Genomic DNA, 17228 nt, shown 5'->3' with positions numbered 1-17228 from the left:
ACTCAATAATAAAATGATATTTTTTTGGATGGAAAACATTCAAGGAGAAGAAGAGTTAGTACCACTCTTTAAATAACCTTACTGATGAGGAAAAACATAACACGTCCACTCTCTTGCACTTATTTATAGTGGGAACCAATATTTTGGGGAAATGTTGAAATGGATAATGAACATGTTAAAAATATTTCACATTAATCATTGTGTACGAGCTTGTTTTTCATCACAATAGTAGTAATGGGTGACTGATGCATAGAATGTCCCCCAAGTACTCTCTTCACCCTTACTGTTTATCTATCATGTATTAATTTTCTGTATAATTCCAAAAAGATATTTTGAAATTTCATATTTTTATGGCACCTTTGTCTGCAGCAGAAAAGCTGCGGCGCTACAGGGCACACTGTGATGCTGACTCTGAGAGAAGACAAGGATATCGAGTTTTTCAGCTTCACTAAATAAAACCTGCAAATATCGTGTATGTCTCTGTGGTTATTTAAAAGGAAGGAATCAGCAAAATAAAGTAACTTAAAAATGGGGCCAAATTCCATCCATCCATCCATTATCTGCACCGCTTATCCTCAGTAGGGTTGCGGGGGTGCCGGAGCCCATCCCAGCCATCTTCGGGCAGTGAGCAGGGGACACCCTGAACTGGTTGCCAGTCAGTCGCAGGGCACACAGGGACAGACAATTCGCTCGCTCATTCACACCTAGGGACAATTTGGACCAGCCAATTAACCTGACATGCATGTTTTTGGAATGTGGGAGGAAACACAGTGTGCCCAGTGGAAACCCACGCAAGCACAGGGAGAACATGCAAACTCCACACAGGAGGTTCGATCTCGTGACCTCATATCTGTGCCACACACGCGCTAACCACTGCGCCGCCGTGCTGCCCGGGGCCAAATTCCATTTATATTGAAATTACATTACGCCTTGAAACTGTACATGGCTTTATTTAATGTATAGCTTGTTTATTAATATGTTCCTTAGAATATCCTTGCAGGGTGAAATTAGGGACATTATAGCTCTTGGAAAATGTAAGTATTACTGTAACTGTGCATTCAAAACAGTTATCAATAGAAATGAGAATGCCCCATAACAGGTTGGACATTTGTCATGTGTAGTTGTAGTAGTGAAGTAATGGGTAAAAAAATGTTGCAGTATTATAAACTGAGCTGGACCAATATATTTTGCATTATAGTTTGAAAGTCGTATTTTCAGATGAATTGTTGAAAAAATGTACCATTAAAATTTTTTGAGTGAAGGTTACAGTGCTGAAATGGCACCAAATAGTTAAAATGACCCTCCCCTGAGTCAAGGGTTTTTCTCCAAAAGTATGACTTGGGGTCGTAACCATCTGGTGGAAAAGAGAAACGAACCGGAAACGAACCATATGATTGTTAGTGTTAAAATAAAGCTCAGAATGATAAGATTAATTAATTTTTACATTTTGGGGATTTGGTGGACATACGTAATCATTTATTGAGTTTATAGTTGATTATAGTGTTTCTCAACTGGTGAGTCATAAACCGCGTCACTGTTTTGAGTGGGTGGCAGGGCTTAACCTCTGTCAAGAAATTCTAACCTTTTCTAAAAGCCCTCTCTTTTTATGAAATCTTGTAGGTTAAAGAAACAAACCCACCCTAAAGTTTGTAGGATGAACAGCAACATGATTGGCCAATAGTGACAATAATGTAAGTAGTGAATAATAGTCAAAACTACATTGGAGTGTTATAGTCAAAATAATGAACTGTGTAATGAACAACGGTAAAAGATATTTTCTAACAGGGCTTACATATTGTTTCCCTTTTGCTCTTTAAACTTTAAACAAAAAAATAAAACAAAAAAACAAAGATAGAGCGCGAGCATTAGGGCTGACATTAGAGCCACAAAGAATGTGGAAAGAGCAAAAAGGAAAAGAGGCCTGTTTGTGTTCAAGCAAAATGGCTCCATTGTGTACAATAATTAGCAGCCATCATCTGGCTACAGGAGTCGTGCACAGGGCTCTCACGCGGATAATTTTGACCACTAGAGAGCATGCATCCTGCAGTATGTTTTGTTATGGTGCATCGCCAATAACTAATTTCGTACCTAATTACGGACATCATTAACAAACGTTTCCCTTCTTTTTAGGATTAGAATTGTCTTTATTGTTATTAAAAACAACATAGTGAACATTGATTACATCGAGGTCAAACCTGGCACTCCAGGATAAACACATAATAAGGACTTAAAAGAGAAACGTACAATAAAAAAAGGCAGTATTTATTTCTATTCATTAATTTATTTGGCATTGTACTGCTGTTTTTGTTTAAATTCCATCAAACCCACTCCAAAAGATTCACACGTTCTTCCTGGAGGTGGCGCTAGCCCGGAAGCCAGCCATTGCCCTTGATTAAAAATGACGATTGTCTTTATTGTCATTGATAACTGAGTAGTTCACATTGTTTACAATGAGATAAGACACGGCACTCCATAATAAACACGCACTAAAGACTTAAAAGAGAAAAACAATAGATAGATAATGTGAGGATTAGTAGGCAAAATTATTTTAAGTACTCTCATTATTATTGTCAGATATAACTTCGTGTCAGTATTTCTTCATCTCTGAATTGGTTCATCTTGCATCGCATTGCTGTTTGGTTTGTTCAAATTCAATCAAACTCCCCTGATATATATATATATATATATATATATATATATATATATATATATATATATATATATATCTCATCAGCCAGTCGCAGGGCACACAGAGACAGACACCTCACTCGCTCATTCACACCTAGGGACAAGTTGGACTGGCTAATTAACCTGACATGCATGTTTTTGGAATGTGGGAGGAAACCGGAGTGCCCGGAGGAAACCCACGCACCCACGGGGAGAACATGCAAACTCCACACAGGAAGCTTCGAACTCATGACCTCAGAACTGTGCTGCACACTCACTAACCACGCGCTAAATATATAAATATATATATATATATAATATATATATATATAAGCAGTGGTTAGCGCGTGTGCGGCACAGTTCTAAGGTGTTGGGAAATCCAGCTACGGGACATACTGTGCGGAGTTTGTATGTTCTCCCCGTGCTTGCGTGGGTTTCCTCCGGGCACTCCGGTTTCCTCCCACATTCCAAAGACATGCATTTCAGGTGGATTGGCCGGTCCAAATTGTCCCTAAGTGTGAATGAGCGAGCGAGTTGTCTGTCCCTGGGTGCCCTGCGATTGGCTGGCAACCAGTTCAGGGTGTCCCCTGCCCACTGCCCGATGATTGCTGGGATGGGCTCCAGCACCCCCGCGACCCTAATGAGGATAAGCGGTGCAGCTAATGAGATGAGATGAGATATATGTATCAGTGTTCATTTTACCTCCGAAAAGTGATGAGTCCCGGGGACTCGCATGCTCAAAAATCTATGGGTCCCAACAGAGATCCTTGGGTCCCCAAAATTTAGTGTTATTGAGGTTGAAATTGCAAATCAGTGACAAATATATAATAAAAATCTATAAATTCATTCAGTTTTAATCATCAAATTATTAATTCATTTTCTGCATCAAATTATTTTAGGTAATATAGCGATTAGTCTTTGTGCCTGACTCAATCACTACATCAATGGCATTAGATTTCCGCTTTGAATTCGGCCATTTCTGTTTTCAAACAAGAGCATCCAGTTTTTTTTTCTTGGTTTTTTGTTTCTTTTAAATGTATCACATTTTCTTAGATTCTGGAGACAGAGTGTGCAGTAACATCTGTCACTTTTTAATGTCAAAAGATCACTATATCATTTACCGACATTTTACTTTTAATCTGAAAGTGACTTCACGTTGTATCCGTCTTAACGCGCACGCTACCTTTACACGCCGACTCTGAAAATCCAACTAGCGAAGCAGCGAAAACATTAGCTTAGCTAGCGGGTTAGCTCAAAGTGCTTTCTTCTCCATTCAAACATCGATGAGTCGCAAAAGAAACCTGACTTATTCGGGTACTAACCTGTCCTCCGAAGCTAAAGGAGCCTTAATGGAGCCTCCCGGGTCGACGTGCCGCACTGACGGCGATTTCTTAGACCTGGAGCCCGACGAGGAGCTTCTAATTTCGATCGGCTCGGTGAGCGAACACCTGGGCAGGAATATCAGCGCCGCGCTGGACGCCGCCATGGCCGAAATACGACACATGCTCGCCGTCAGGATCCGGGCGCTCAAGATGGAACTGAGAGACAAAAGCGACGAGATATTTCTATTGAAAGCCAAACTAAACGACGTCCAGCGGGATGCTAAGGAAGCCGTGGAAGCTCCTTCTGATGCGACCGAGGCTCCCGATGCTGCAGAACCTCCGGATGCAGCCGCCCTCAGGAGCTCCAAAATGCTAAGCTCGGACCTAAAAAGAGAAAAAAAGTCTCTCCTGCCCGGGGTAAAGAAAGAGAACATTGACGCCATTTGCGACTATTTGATGAAGGACAAGAACTTAAGGGGAGCTGCGGAGATGGATGGAGGCGAGCAGGTCAGCCAAGAGGAAGATCCGCATTCTCTCCAGCTGTGGACGGATGGAGGGATCAGCACATCTGGGCCTCCAGGACACACGGATGACATTTTTAACATGCTGCCGTCCAGCAGTCGACGTCTCTACGACTACGAGTGGATGTCTCCAATGGAGTACTCGTCTGGAATGAAGGGTAACACACTTTTGAGGGGGGATCTTTGTTCCAGACACTAAATCAGGGGTTGAGAACCATTTTGACTCAAAAGTGCCATTCAAGCAAAATATTAAAAACAAAATTTCACAACATACATTTTAAGATGAAAGGTTAAAGCAGGTAGGCTCTTTGTTCTCACTTGGGCTTTGTCAAAACAGAGAAAATATTTCAACTTTTTGAAACACCTTTTTTTTACACCTCAAAAGACTCACCCACCTTTTAAAAATTTGAAAGTAGAATATTTAGTCTTAAGTATGTTGAGAATGCCCTACTGAATTCAAAGAGCCCTTATGCTTCATTTTACCGACGTTTTACATGCCTATCTGATGTTATCCTACTTTTAGCAAATTAATTTGTAGTAGAACTTATTAGGAAGGAACAATAGGGTGGGGGCGTTGTCTGACAAATAATAAATATTATGGTTGTCCCCAAGAATTTGTTTTATTTCTATTTGTTAGTGTAACATGACAATGGTGAAAGTAAGAAAAGGCCTGTTTCATGTACAGTTCAATACAAGCCTGTCTTTTGAAATTAAAAAGCAGTAAATATTATGCACTCTATTTTTATGCACGAAAAAAAAAACGTCTCCAGAATACAAAAAAAAAAGACTGCATGTGCTTGTTAATAACCGAAAGTGACAAACCCTCCAATGCGATTATTGGAGCGTTTTTTTTCACCCTCAAAGACTTAGTCTCACTTCAAAATAAACATTTTGACTAATATATTTTACTAACTAATGATAGTATTGAGTCAAGATCTTGTGTTCTTTTTTAGTAAAATAAGTAGACATTCTTACTGTAGTACTGTTGGTAGGCATGCTGTCCAAACGCCAACCCAAAGCTCAAGAGAGATGAAAAAGGATGTTTATTCGAGCGCGTCTAAGAAAAATGCAAGTACTTGCATGTGCAACACAAGGAGCTTGACAAAGGCTGCAATAATGACAAAAACCAGGTGATTGCAGCCGTGAATAGAATGGTTACAAATTCCGTACAGCTCGATTAAACAAAGCCACCAAACCTGATCCCCAGACGAAAGCTAATCCTTTGTAACGTGTTAGTCCGAACACTGTTTCATACGTTCCCGACCCCTGCACTAAATTGAAGTCAATCGAGGAGTAATTTTTTTGGCATTTGTGGGCAATAATAAACCTAACTTGTTGATTATGTTTATATCTAATGGTCAATTGCATTTACAGTAGGAAAGCATCCGCAGTGTGAGATTGAGCATGAGGAAAATTCATCGGAGCAGGCTCCAACCCGGCTCCCGGCATCCAATTTTTCTGCAGGGCCTGGTTCGCCTGGAGAGGGCAGCGCGAACCCTGAGGCAGGTGGGTGACGATTCATTTAAGCATTATGGGAGACTGAATAGGTACCCAATGGGTTTGGATGATACTTGGAATTTTGGTATCGATCTGATCCAAGTAAATACATGGTATTATCAATCAATACTAATCCAGTATATAACTAGAATGCAAACTTTAACAGTATAAAAAAAACTTATATCAATGTTTCTATTGCAACTGTTTTGGAACAAAAGCCAAAAGTGTGAAACTAAAAAAGTATTAATATAACAAAAATACAAACATATGTATAACAATGTCAACTGGACACTACTTTCAATGTCAACTAGACACTACTTTCCATTAAACAACCTTTTAGAAATAAAGTCAGTAATGCAAATAAGGTGTCAATTGGCTCTGTTACCTTATTTGCAAGGGATTTGCAAGGTTTTGTTCAGGAACAGTAACATTTTTACATTTTTGGTTGCAGCTCATTGCACTCTGAAGTTGAGTGTTTTTCACGTTTTAATGTCAATTTGTTGTGTTGTCAAATCATTTTTACTTTCAATTTCCTCAGATGTACTTGACAAACAAGAAACAAGATGTCATTTTACACTATCCCATGCACAGACATTGACGACAATAAAGTGCATATGCTCATATCAGTCCTAATTTAAGATACCGTAAATTCCGGACTATAAGCCGCTACTTTTTTCCTAAACGTTCAACCCTGCGGCTTATTCAGTGATGCGGCCAATTTATGTAATTTTTCTAACACCCGCCAGCGGCGCTCGAATTCAAGGCACATGACGCAGCTTACAAGCTAAACGCAATCGAGCAGTCCGATAAAGAAGGAAACAGAGCTACTGCACGCAAACTTTACCTTGCGAGCGTGTTGTTCGCGTGTTTTTGAATAAGGGAGTGTGGGACGAAGTCTATATGACAGTCTCTTTCCCATACTAAAGGAGGACAATTTTGATGATGTCAGTTATAGGGAGGGAGATGAGAACTGTTTACCGTGGTTTCTACATGTACGGTATGTTTTTTTTCTAACAGACCCGTTAACTGTATTGCGAGCGTGTTGTTAGTAGCGTTTTGCTACCCTTCACAGGCACGGTTTGGGATGAAAGTTATAATATTATTATTAAAGCTTTAAAAACTCTCTCGGTGTACCGTCTTTCTTTGTAAATATGTGTAACCATGTATAATATGTATTTGCAACTTTAGATTTTTGTAATGTATTTATTTTGGACACTTATTCTGATAAGTCTTGCACTGACCAATTAAAAAGGAGGGGCGTAACAGACGCGGGGATTAGGGTGGTCCTTATTTTTTGACTTTTAAAATTTCATGTTCTGACCCCTTGAATATGTTCCAATATATACAAAACGTAATTAGGCAAAGTTTCATCAAAATCAAAGGATATTTAGAGGTCGCTCAAGGCCTCTGAAATTTTGGTATGAAAAATAAGGATTTTTCGCACATTATATCAGACCTAGTGTACAAAGTTACTTGTAACTTTTCTTGTGTTACAATTATAAGCAATGGACTGAAATTGGATGTTCTAAAACGCCGTACACATAGGGTTAAGATTTCCGTTTTTTCTCGAAAATTGCCAAAATGTTATCATTTTGGGAAATTTCAAAGTCGTTGAGCTACCTCTAAATATTATCCAAATTGTTCAAAATTGCACACAGTGTGTTTTTATCGATATAAGAACTTATGCGGGGGGTCAGAGCCCAATATTTCAAAAAAACAAATTTCGACCCCCATTAAGGACCACCCTAGCGGGGATGACGGGAAGTGGGGACCGGTAAAGGTGAGTGTTTACAATAGTGGATATATATTATTCCCACCCTTACCTTTGGAACTGTACATTTTTTTTCCTTGGATTACTTTTAACGGGACCCGGACTATGCAGGTCTGCATTAAATCTTAACTACCGGTATCATTTTCCGTAATGTTGCCAGCTATGGTTTTTGAACTGTGTACTTTATGTTCAGTTAAAATTGCGGGACTCAAAGTAGGGTTTGGGTTAATTTTGTGATTGTGTTACATGTTTTAATGTGGGCGCATGCGGCTTATATACAGGTGCGGCTTGTGTAAGCACAAAAGCGGTTATCCTCTTAAAATGTCTTGGGTGCGGCTTATAATCAGGTGCGCTCTATAGTTCGTAATTTACGGTAATGCTAAATACAATTGGAAGTGACCAGCAAAATGTTTCAAGCAGCAGAAATAGTGGCAGTAAAATAAATAAAGGTAAAATTTAAAAATGTAAAAGATAAAATAGGTATAATAATTATGATAATAATGATAATACAATCAGCAGGTGTGTGCAAGTTGATATGCAGTCACGATTGTTCACTTCTCTTCTTACCGAGTGTGGAGAGATTTCTGTAGTTTCACTGCCTGGTTGATAATGCTGTGATTCTAGTAGTGCAGGGACTAGAAATCCACTTCCTCCCTTGTCCTCACAAATAAAATGTGAAATTTCAGGTTTGCTTCGGGCTCGGTCCCTCAAATCAAGTTAATAGGTCAGGCTCAGGCTAGATCGGGCTTAAAAGCCCGCGGGCCCGGGTCGGGTTGGCCTGGATTTTAAAGGCCTGATCTTACTTGTAGTCCAGGGGCCTGTAAAGTTGAAAGAGCCATATTATACAAAAAAAAAAAAAAAAATTCGTCTGGAGCCGCAAAAAATTAAAAGCCTTATATAAACCTTAAAATGAATGCAGCACATGCTGTGTGTATCTACATTTTATTAGTTATATTAGCATATTATCAAAATGACCAAGGTGGATGCCGCACATCCTGTGGTGTACGATGCATCTTGTGACTTCTCTGTTGTAGGATTTTGCCTCAAGTTTAAATTTATTACAATATTAATGAATTACAATACTTTTCATTTCTTTCACAAAACGAACGAAATACATTAAATAAATCCAATTTTTATGGTAATTTTTAAATTTCTAACGGATTGTAATAATCAACAAATGGAATGTGCATAATGTGCCCCATATCTGGGCAACAATAAGAGTGCAATAAAACGCCGCCCAAATTTATGAAAATTATAACAGTCGCCTTTTGAAAAGGTAAATAAAATCAAATTCATACAATTTTTATGTTTGATTTGTGTGCAAATGTCAAACAAGTCAGTGCATTGGTAAAATGTAGCATCCCCATCTCTCATGATACCTAATCAATGCATTCATCCATGGGCCTGAGCAACAAAACACAAATAATATCCTCAAGTGTCATTCTTAATGTATACTGACTAAAATCGCTTAATAAAAACAGCTACTTGGTGACGAAAAAGATCTCACCTGTTTAATGTGACATGTGTTGAAATTAGGGCTGTGGCGAGAGGTTGAGTTAGATTGGGAAGCTGTCCCTTTAAAGGGGGCGTAGCTTGCACTCCGCTCGGCTTTGGAACAGGAAACACCGGGGAGAGGAAAACAAGCAGAGTAAAAATGGGGCGAATAGTTAAAATGTAATATTCATTCTACAAATTTTTCTACAGCATTGGAAAATGTTAAAATGTTCTGTATTATGTTTATTATTTTACAGAAACCATATGAAAAGAAAAATATATTTCCTAACCGATTTTTTTTCAGTTTGTAAAAATCTTTGGAAAAGTATCAGGGAGCCACCTGTCAGCGCTCTATAGCTGCATGCGGCTCCTGAACCGTGGGTTGCCGACCCCCGCTTCGGTCTTTATAGTCGATATTTGAATTTACAGCTCACCCTTAAGACACTACCTAACTTTTGTTTTAATTTCCAGGCCAGCAGTTCCCCAACCACACCTTCATCTGCTCTTTATGCGGAACCTTCTGTCCCGACGCAATGTTTCTGGAGGAGCACGTTAAACTCATACATCCGGACACCCCTGGTGCGCGGGCTCTCCCGGCCCCACAGCCCGTTGCCGCTGCGGATAAAGAGCAGCCCGAGGAAGGTGGCGAAGGGCGATCTGCCAAAAGGGACATCCCATTAAAGGGCAGGTACGAATGTGGGGATTGCGGCCGCCATTTTAACTACTTGGGCAACCTGCGGCAGCACCAGCGCATCCACACCGGGGAAAAGCCCTTCGTGTGTCCAGATTGCGGGGAGCGCTTCCGCCACGCCGCCCGCCTCAAAAGCCACCGGTTGGTGCATAGTGGTGACCAGAGCCCCTTCCCGTGTTTGCAGTGCGGCAAAGGCTTCTCTGTGCTCTCTGGCCTCAAAAGGCACCAGCGGGTACACACGGGCGAGAGCCCGTATGCGTGCCCGCAGTGTGGGCGACGCTTCAAGGAGCTGGGCAACATGTACACTCATCAGAGGATCCACAGTGGCGCAACGCCGTACTGCTGCCAACAGTGCGGCCGCAGTTTTCGCCACTTGGGCACATACAAGAGTCACCGCTGCACACCTGCAGAGTGAAGTCGGCTGGAAAAGTTTTGACGGTCCTGTTGAGCAAGATGTTAGGCTGCATTCCACAAAAATTGGGAAGCCGGATATTTCCCACTTGGATGGTACCAGATAGAGCTGCACGATTAACTGAAATGGGCATTCCAATGTGACGTTGTGCGGTGTAGAATCGCAAGACACTACATTTTTTTTCAAGGATTTATTGACAGCAACCCTAACAAAGCTGCCTAGAAGATGGTGCTGTTTAACGCCTTAGAAATCCTGTAAAATTCCCCTAAAATCCCAATCCAAGACATACCCAAAGTAAAATGAATGCTGTTGAACCGTTTGGAGAATCTGGAAAGTCGTGGTCTCTTGAAAGGGGGCACTCTGAAGTTTTGTCCTGAAATAACGCATTAATTACTACAAGTGCTTCTAACATTGAGTAATTTTAGTTGGAACACACAGAAATGGACTGTTTTTATTCTCGCCTGAATTTTGTATTGTTATCACATACCTGAACATGAGTGTAGCATGGGCATCTTAGCTTGAAAACAGCTAGGACAATAGCATCAAGCCTTACCTGGTCCCAGGTCAATGTTGATCACAATCTGAAAAACTAAACATTACTATTTTACACATTTTTCTAAGAGTATATCTTGTTTTTTCCGAAAGTGGCCATTTAAAGACCCATTTGGGGCCGTCAAAAGGGGTTAAAACATGTCACTAGTAGTAACCCTTGGATGCATAAGTGGGATCGAAAATGAACCCATTGGTTATTATCCTTCATAATCTTTAAAAATTAAAACGTGTGTAATATTGTCATTTTCTATGTATTCCTCATAAAACATGTTTATGACTTGATGTCATTGGTATTTTTTTTCCGACCCCGCTCATGGAAGAGTGTATATACTGGTAGCTCATGCATTCAGGTGTTAAGTTCTTACAAAAAAATAAAACTAGCACAGAAAATGCTCATTTGAAATCTAAAATCGCACCGAAATTTCAGTAATGGTCTGAAAAATTGCAATTAGGTTCTTTGCCCAAAATCGTGCAGCCATAGTATATGTGAACCGCTAGGTAAAGATCTACCAAATATGGGTTTTTCAGGGCCTATACGTTAATGTTTGTTAGTATTAAGTGGAGGCAAATAACCGATATTTGGAGCTGATATTTGTTTGCAGTAAAAGCTTAAAAATTGGCGTAATACATTTTTAGTAGTGCAAAATGAAAAAAAAAAGAACATTTAAAATAAAATTAAATAAAACTTTAATAGCTCTCTGAAACCATTTACAGTAAATAAATTAGAATTCCAACACGATTAACAGGACTGTAATCTTTCACTTAAACCAAAAACAGTGCAGGTTATAAAGTGAGAATTGGCAACAACTCGTAAAAAGGTACATAAGGACTTAAATAGCTCTCTGTTTTTTTTTTACAATAGATAAATTAAAAGGTCAATACAGCCAACATGACTTAAATTGACTTAAAACATAAAGTAAATCGAAATTTCAACGGTGCTGGCAAATTGAAAACTGTGGGCCAACACTTCTGTTTTAGAGCCAGATTAACAAACTAATGTTATGGTAACAGCTAATCACTCAGCTTTTAACCTTAGCGTGCTTTATATGCTCTCTCTCAATCACAAACACACACGCCTGATCGACGAACTAATGTTATGATAAGAACTAATATCAGTCTTCACCTGACCGTGCTTCCCTAAAACTAGTTAACTAGACTTTTTACGCTATCTCTTAATCACACGCACACTGTTCTACCATGACACAGACTTTTTAAAATCTTAAAATTATCAGCGGTATTGATTCACAGCCATGTCAGGAATCAGGAGTTAGCCGACCTGCCTTCATTTACTTTGCTTACGTTATTCTTCCGCTTCAGTGGCTTTGCCCCCAATCGCTTATCCAATCAGCAGGCGTGAGTATAATTGCATGTGTTACATAAGGTAAGGAGAGAAAGATAGAAGGGACTCAGCTAGATCTGAGCCTAAATAATCGACCCATTGAATAAATAAAAATGCAGATAGTAATATCCGTCAAATTCCCAAACGTCTGTGCCGATAAACCGTCAACCTTTACTGCAAAGGTGGCTGATCGCGAGAAGTTGCTTTTTCATTTTGCTTATTTAAAGACATTTGGACCCCCAGGAAACCTGCCTTCTTGCAAGCACTCAAATTGTGGAGGGGAAATGATGGCTGAGGTCATATTGCACACTGATAAATTAATTCTTTAGTTAAATCCTCGCTGAAAGTCAAACACCGTCTATGTTTCCAATGACATCGCTGTTTTGTCGATAGACGTCTGATTCAAGCAACTTGATGAAGTCAGGGTACATTTTCTCTGACTTCGAAACTAGGACCACCCACTTTGAGTGGCTCTCCAATTATAATTTTGTGGTCTGACATTGGAAAACTCCGATTTACCACTTTTATGAAATGCAGCATTAGTGCGAGGGTCGGCAACCAGTAGCTCTGGAGCCGCATGCAGCTTTTTAGCGCTGTCCCTGAAGTTTACTCAAAAATGTTGGAAAAAAGATTGGGCAGGGAAATAGGGCTGCACGATTTTGGGGGGGGGAACTACCATAATTTTCAGACTATAAGTTGCTCTGGAGTAGAAATTGCACCAGCCAAAAATCCACAATTAAGAAAAAAATACATATAAGTCGCACCCCGGAGTATACTTCGCATTTTTTGGGGAAATTTATTTGATAAAATCTAACACCAGAAACATACAAGTCATCTTGAAAGGCAGAAAGGACTGCTGAATAAATATACAGTATACCTACGTCAAGTCTTGGACACGCTCGAATACATCAGTAACATTGTAACATATTAAGAGATTTTCAGATAACCCTAGCATGAAGAACATGCTTACCAAACTATCATCTTCACTCCAAATTATTAAATCCAATCAAATGTTCATCCTCAGTGACACTTTTACCGGTAAACAACTCCTCCAACTCTGAGGGAAGACCATAAACTCTTTCCTCCTTCCGTGTCGAAAAATGTTCCCCCCATACAACAGTCATGGGCAAAATTATGAACACAGACCTACAGCGCCCTCTTGTGGTTTAGTGTGAAACTTCTGTGAAGTGATATACAGTACCAGTAATAACAATTTGAAACTCATTGATATAGGAAAGTGTTCATAATTTCACAAATAAGTCTCACCGGTGTTAGTCACACCCCTGGCCAAACAATGAAAAAAAACCTGCGACATTTAGTCCTGAAAATATGGACATTGCGATCTTTCAGACCAGAATTGCGATTTTCGAATTTAAAAGATATCCTCTCTGTCTTTTTTTTTTAAGCTTGTAAAGGTGGGGTGTCGCTTGAGGTGTTGTTAAGAAGCTGAAAGTTAAATATTTTCTCTATTTTGTGTGATAAAATGCCCTACTGAGTTCAAAGAGCCCTAATGGTCTATATTTCACTGCGCCTATCTGCTTTAATTTTACTTTCATCAGCCTTGTTCGAGGCAGAACATATTAGGTTCAAGGAAAGGTGGCTGGGGAAGTACTGTAGTGACATTATACTTGTCCCCGCATGTTTTTTTATTGTTAATGTATTATGAAAATGGTGAAAGTAAGAAAAAGCGTAGCTCAAGTACAGTTCAAACGCCAAACCATACACCAAAAAGATTAAAGAGTTTATTCGAGCACGTCTAAGAAATGTTTAGATTATTTAACAATGAACATATAATCATGTATTATTCTCTGCTACCATCTCCTGGCTTAAAGTCATGTTTGCAGTTTTAAGCCTTCAAATCCCAACACCCCACCTTTGATCAATGTAACATGCTTTTTGACTTTAATACTAAAACTGCGCCCTCTTCTAGCGAGCGTTGTAAGGGTTGCTGTCTACTCTCACGTGGGTGTGTGTGTATCATAGTGCGCTGCTTGCAAACTTCGGCTCACCTTTATTGGCTGGTGATGTTAGAAATTGACTCTGAATGGCAGACACCGGTTAAAACCCGAACTGTGACAATTCTGGTTGGCCAAACAATCCATCACTCAAATAACAAAGGGGAAAAAAACACTAACACAAAACTATTCATCCTTTAAAAAACTGCAGTGTCTTGCGAGTACACAATCACACTACGTCACATTACGGTAATCGTGCAGCCCTAGAGGGATTTTTAAAATATTTTTGTTTTAATGTGGTTAGCGTTATACTGGGATGTCAGAGTTGGGCTCTGGGGCCGGATCCGTAAAAAAAAATAACAACTAAAAATGTTTATGTAGTTTTTCAGTATTATGCTTTATCATTACTTAAGAAGCCTACCCCACATACGGAGTGCCGTGAAAAACTATTGCCTCCATCCTGACTTCTGTGTTTTTTGCATATTCCTGAGTCACAAACGTTTTAGATCCTCAACCCAGTTTTAATATCACATAGAGGAAAATACAAAGTGCAGTTTTTAAATATCTGTTCCATTTACCATTTGTCAAGGCACAAAAAAAATCAAAACCTATGTGAAAAAGTATGTGCCCCCTGCACCTAATAGGCCACCTTTGCCATTGATAATTGGTAATGAGGCTTTCACAATGCTGTGGAGGAATTTTGGCCCACTCTTCTTTGTAAAATTCTTGTGATCCAGTGAAGTAGTTGTTTGCTGAACAGAGTACTTTATTCTCATCCTTATGATTTGATTTTTGCAATCCGGAGATGGAATAAGAGCTTGCTCTGTCCACTCCACGCATCTGCCCGGTATTGCAGTACTTCCGGGAGCGGTGCATTCGCAATGATCGCAGCAAGGCTTTGAGGCTAGGACCTTAGCTCGGCCTTTTGGCTGAGAGTAAGTCCCGGCACCTTGGCTTTGTAGCGTATTATGAACTGACCGATAATGGATAAGTAATAAAGAAAATAGAACAATACCCCTTAAAAATCCCCCCCCTTTCAATCTGCCCTATTGGAGCGTTTTCTAGCATGAACTGCATGTTTAAGGTCACACCACTGCATCTCAATTGGATTTGAATCCAGACTTTGAATTGGCCACTCCAGTAACACCATGTTGACAATATCTGTGTATTTGCCCTCATGTAGGTTTTAGATCAGGGGATGGTGTAGTAATAATCTGTGGTTTGCAATAATCTGTGGTCTGTGCAGCCCTTTGAGACTCTTTGTGATTTAGGGCTATAGAAGTAAACATGACTTGACTTGACATGTTGTTTTTTTGGAGACATTCAGACTTGGAACTACTGGCAATTACTTCTTCAAATGGGGCCAGATAGGCCTAGATTTTTGTGTGTGTGCCTTAATAAATGGAATCAACATTTCCATTTTCTTGGATTGTCTCTGATATAAAGATTGGTTTGATGATTTTAAACCTTTGTGAGTGATAAATATGCAAACTTTTTGATGGCACTGTATGATAATCATGGATAACACGTGGTCTTTTCTAAGCATACTACATTTATTCACAGACAATGGGAAAAATCGATGTGTTTACTGGTTGCTTTTAACAGTTGAGTGATTGCAGTTTTACACCTCAACGAACTTACCACGCTATACAAACTCAAGAGAAAGCGATGATAAAATTAAAATGATTGGCTTAATTGTCCTACTGGTTTGAAAAACTAATACAAAATAAAAGTTTTGGCAGTAAGATGAGACTACATGGGTGGCAGTAGCTCAGAAGGTGGAGCGCTTGTCTTGAAGAAGTAGCAGGTTCGATTGCCGTCTCCTTCAAGTTAAATGCCAAAGTGTCCTTGGGCACGACAGTGTACCCCAATGAGCAGGTAGGCGACTTGCATGGCTGACTCCGCTATCATTGTGTGCAAATGGGTAAACTGTGAAGTGCATTGTAAAGCACTTTGGAGGTCGTCAGTAATTGGTTAAATCTAAATGCTGCATTTACCATTTTACATCAGATCAAACTACTAGGCCTGGTTGTACTCTAACGACCAGAGGATTTATTAAGAAAAATCATAACTCTTAATAGAAAATTACCTTGAAACTCGTTTTTTTTTTTAACATATTTAGAAAATTATGGTGGGCCGGACAACAAAATCCAATACCCAGGTCCAGCCGGTGTGCTGAATGTTTGCCATTCCTAGTGTGGGAGGATGACAAGTTTAAACTCTAGTAGACACTCAAAAAAAGAGAAGACACAAATGGATGAACCTGAATGAAGGCCAGGGAAATAAGCCTCAGAATGTGCAGTTTGGTCACTTTGAGTGTCCGTAGTTTTTTATTCGCCGTGCTCTTTAGCACTTGTTTTTGGTTGCACTACATGATGACATCTACTAGTCAAAAACTACACGGTGTCCCTTAAATCTTTTCCAATGCTGTATAAATATTTCGAATGAATATTAAATGATATTTTCTTTTATGTATTAATGCCTTTTTTCTTTTAATTTGAAAAAAACCCTTTTGATTAGGATTTTAACTTTTTGGCGTCCCCAGACATTGCTTTTTGTGTGTGTATGGGAGTCTGTTGCGACTCCACTTTTGGTTGGCGACCCCTCTTGTGTTTTTTTGTACCATTTTTGCACTCCAGAAACTCCAATGAAAATAAACAATACATAGTAAATTACACCAATAGGATTCTGGTCCTATCTGAAGACAATTTTGCTCATTTTAAGGAATCCCTTTTTGATTTCAGATGGTTGACATTATTGCTCGCTGTTCCACACTGCAAACACAAACGTTTGAAAATTGAGAATAATATTTAGTACCTACAATAAGCAGAATTTGCCAACAGATTTTTTCTTTTCTTTTTTGCAGTGTGCGTTTAACCAATATAAGGTGCTATAACACATTATGTGGTTCTCATTTTATGTTTCCAAACACAAGTTAATCTAATCAGTGACAATCTTTGTTTTTTTTCTCAATAAAAAACACTTTGGTTTCTTTGCCAATAACGTC

The 17228-nt window shown here is 39.4% G+C and overlaps 2 protein-coding genes and 1 pseudogene across 3 annotated transcripts in view; 2 read left to right on the top strand and 1 right to left on the bottom strand.

The window, feature by feature from the left end:
- cited1 (Cbp/p300 interacting transactivator with ED-rich tail 1) overlaps window positions 1-4541 on the bottom strand; it is an 18663-nt gene extending 14122 nt beyond the window's left edge. For both annotated transcript variants that reach the window (XM_088347162.1, XM_088347161.1), the window contains exon 1: window positions 3990-4541. The gene's annotated coding sequence lies outside the window, so the exon portion shown is untranslated. The remainder of the gene's footprint in view (window positions 1-3989) is intronic.
- On the top strand, window positions 3845-17228 carry znf16l (zinc finger protein 16 like). The gene is made up of 3 exons (XM_088347160.1): window positions 3845-4668; window positions 5885-6016; window positions 9744-17228. The coding sequence occupies exons 1-3, from the start codon at window positions 3951-3953 to the stop codon at window positions 10376-10378; spliced, it is 1485 nt and encodes a 494-aa protein (XP_088203286.1). The 5' UTR covers window positions 3845-3950; the 3' UTR covers window positions 10379-17228.
- On the top strand, window positions 14928-15102 carry LOC148357216 (U2 spliceosomal RNA; annotated as a pseudogene).

Source organism: Urocampus carinirostris, chromosome 11 (genome assembly GCF_059441175.1).
Source record: "Urocampus carinirostris isolate Australia breed hairy pipefish chromosome 11, RoL_Ucar_1.0, whole genome shotgun sequence".
NCBI classification, from domain to species: Eukaryota; Metazoa; Chordata; class Actinopteri; order Syngnathiformes; family Syngnathidae; genus Urocampus; species Urocampus carinirostris.
The sequence above is the reverse complement of the archived record's forward strand: the minus strand, read 5'-3'. Positions and strand labels throughout refer to the sequence as shown.

What these genes read in the sequence shown, in the direction of transcription:
- znf16l (XM_088347160.1), top strand. Translation starts at nt 3,951, where the DNA reads ATGAGTCGCAAAAGAAACCTGACTTATTCGGGTACTAACCTGTCCTCC. An exon ending in GTACTCGTCTGGAATGAAGG is followed by an intron (nt 4,669 to 5,884) that starts GTAACACACTTT and finishes TTGCATTTACAG; the next exon opens with TAGGAAAGCATCCGCAGTGT. An exon ending in CAGCGCGAACCCTGAGGCAG is followed by an intron (nt 6,017 to 9,743) that starts GTGGGTGACGAT and finishes TTTAATTTCCAG; the next exon opens with GCCAGCAGTTCCCCAACCAC.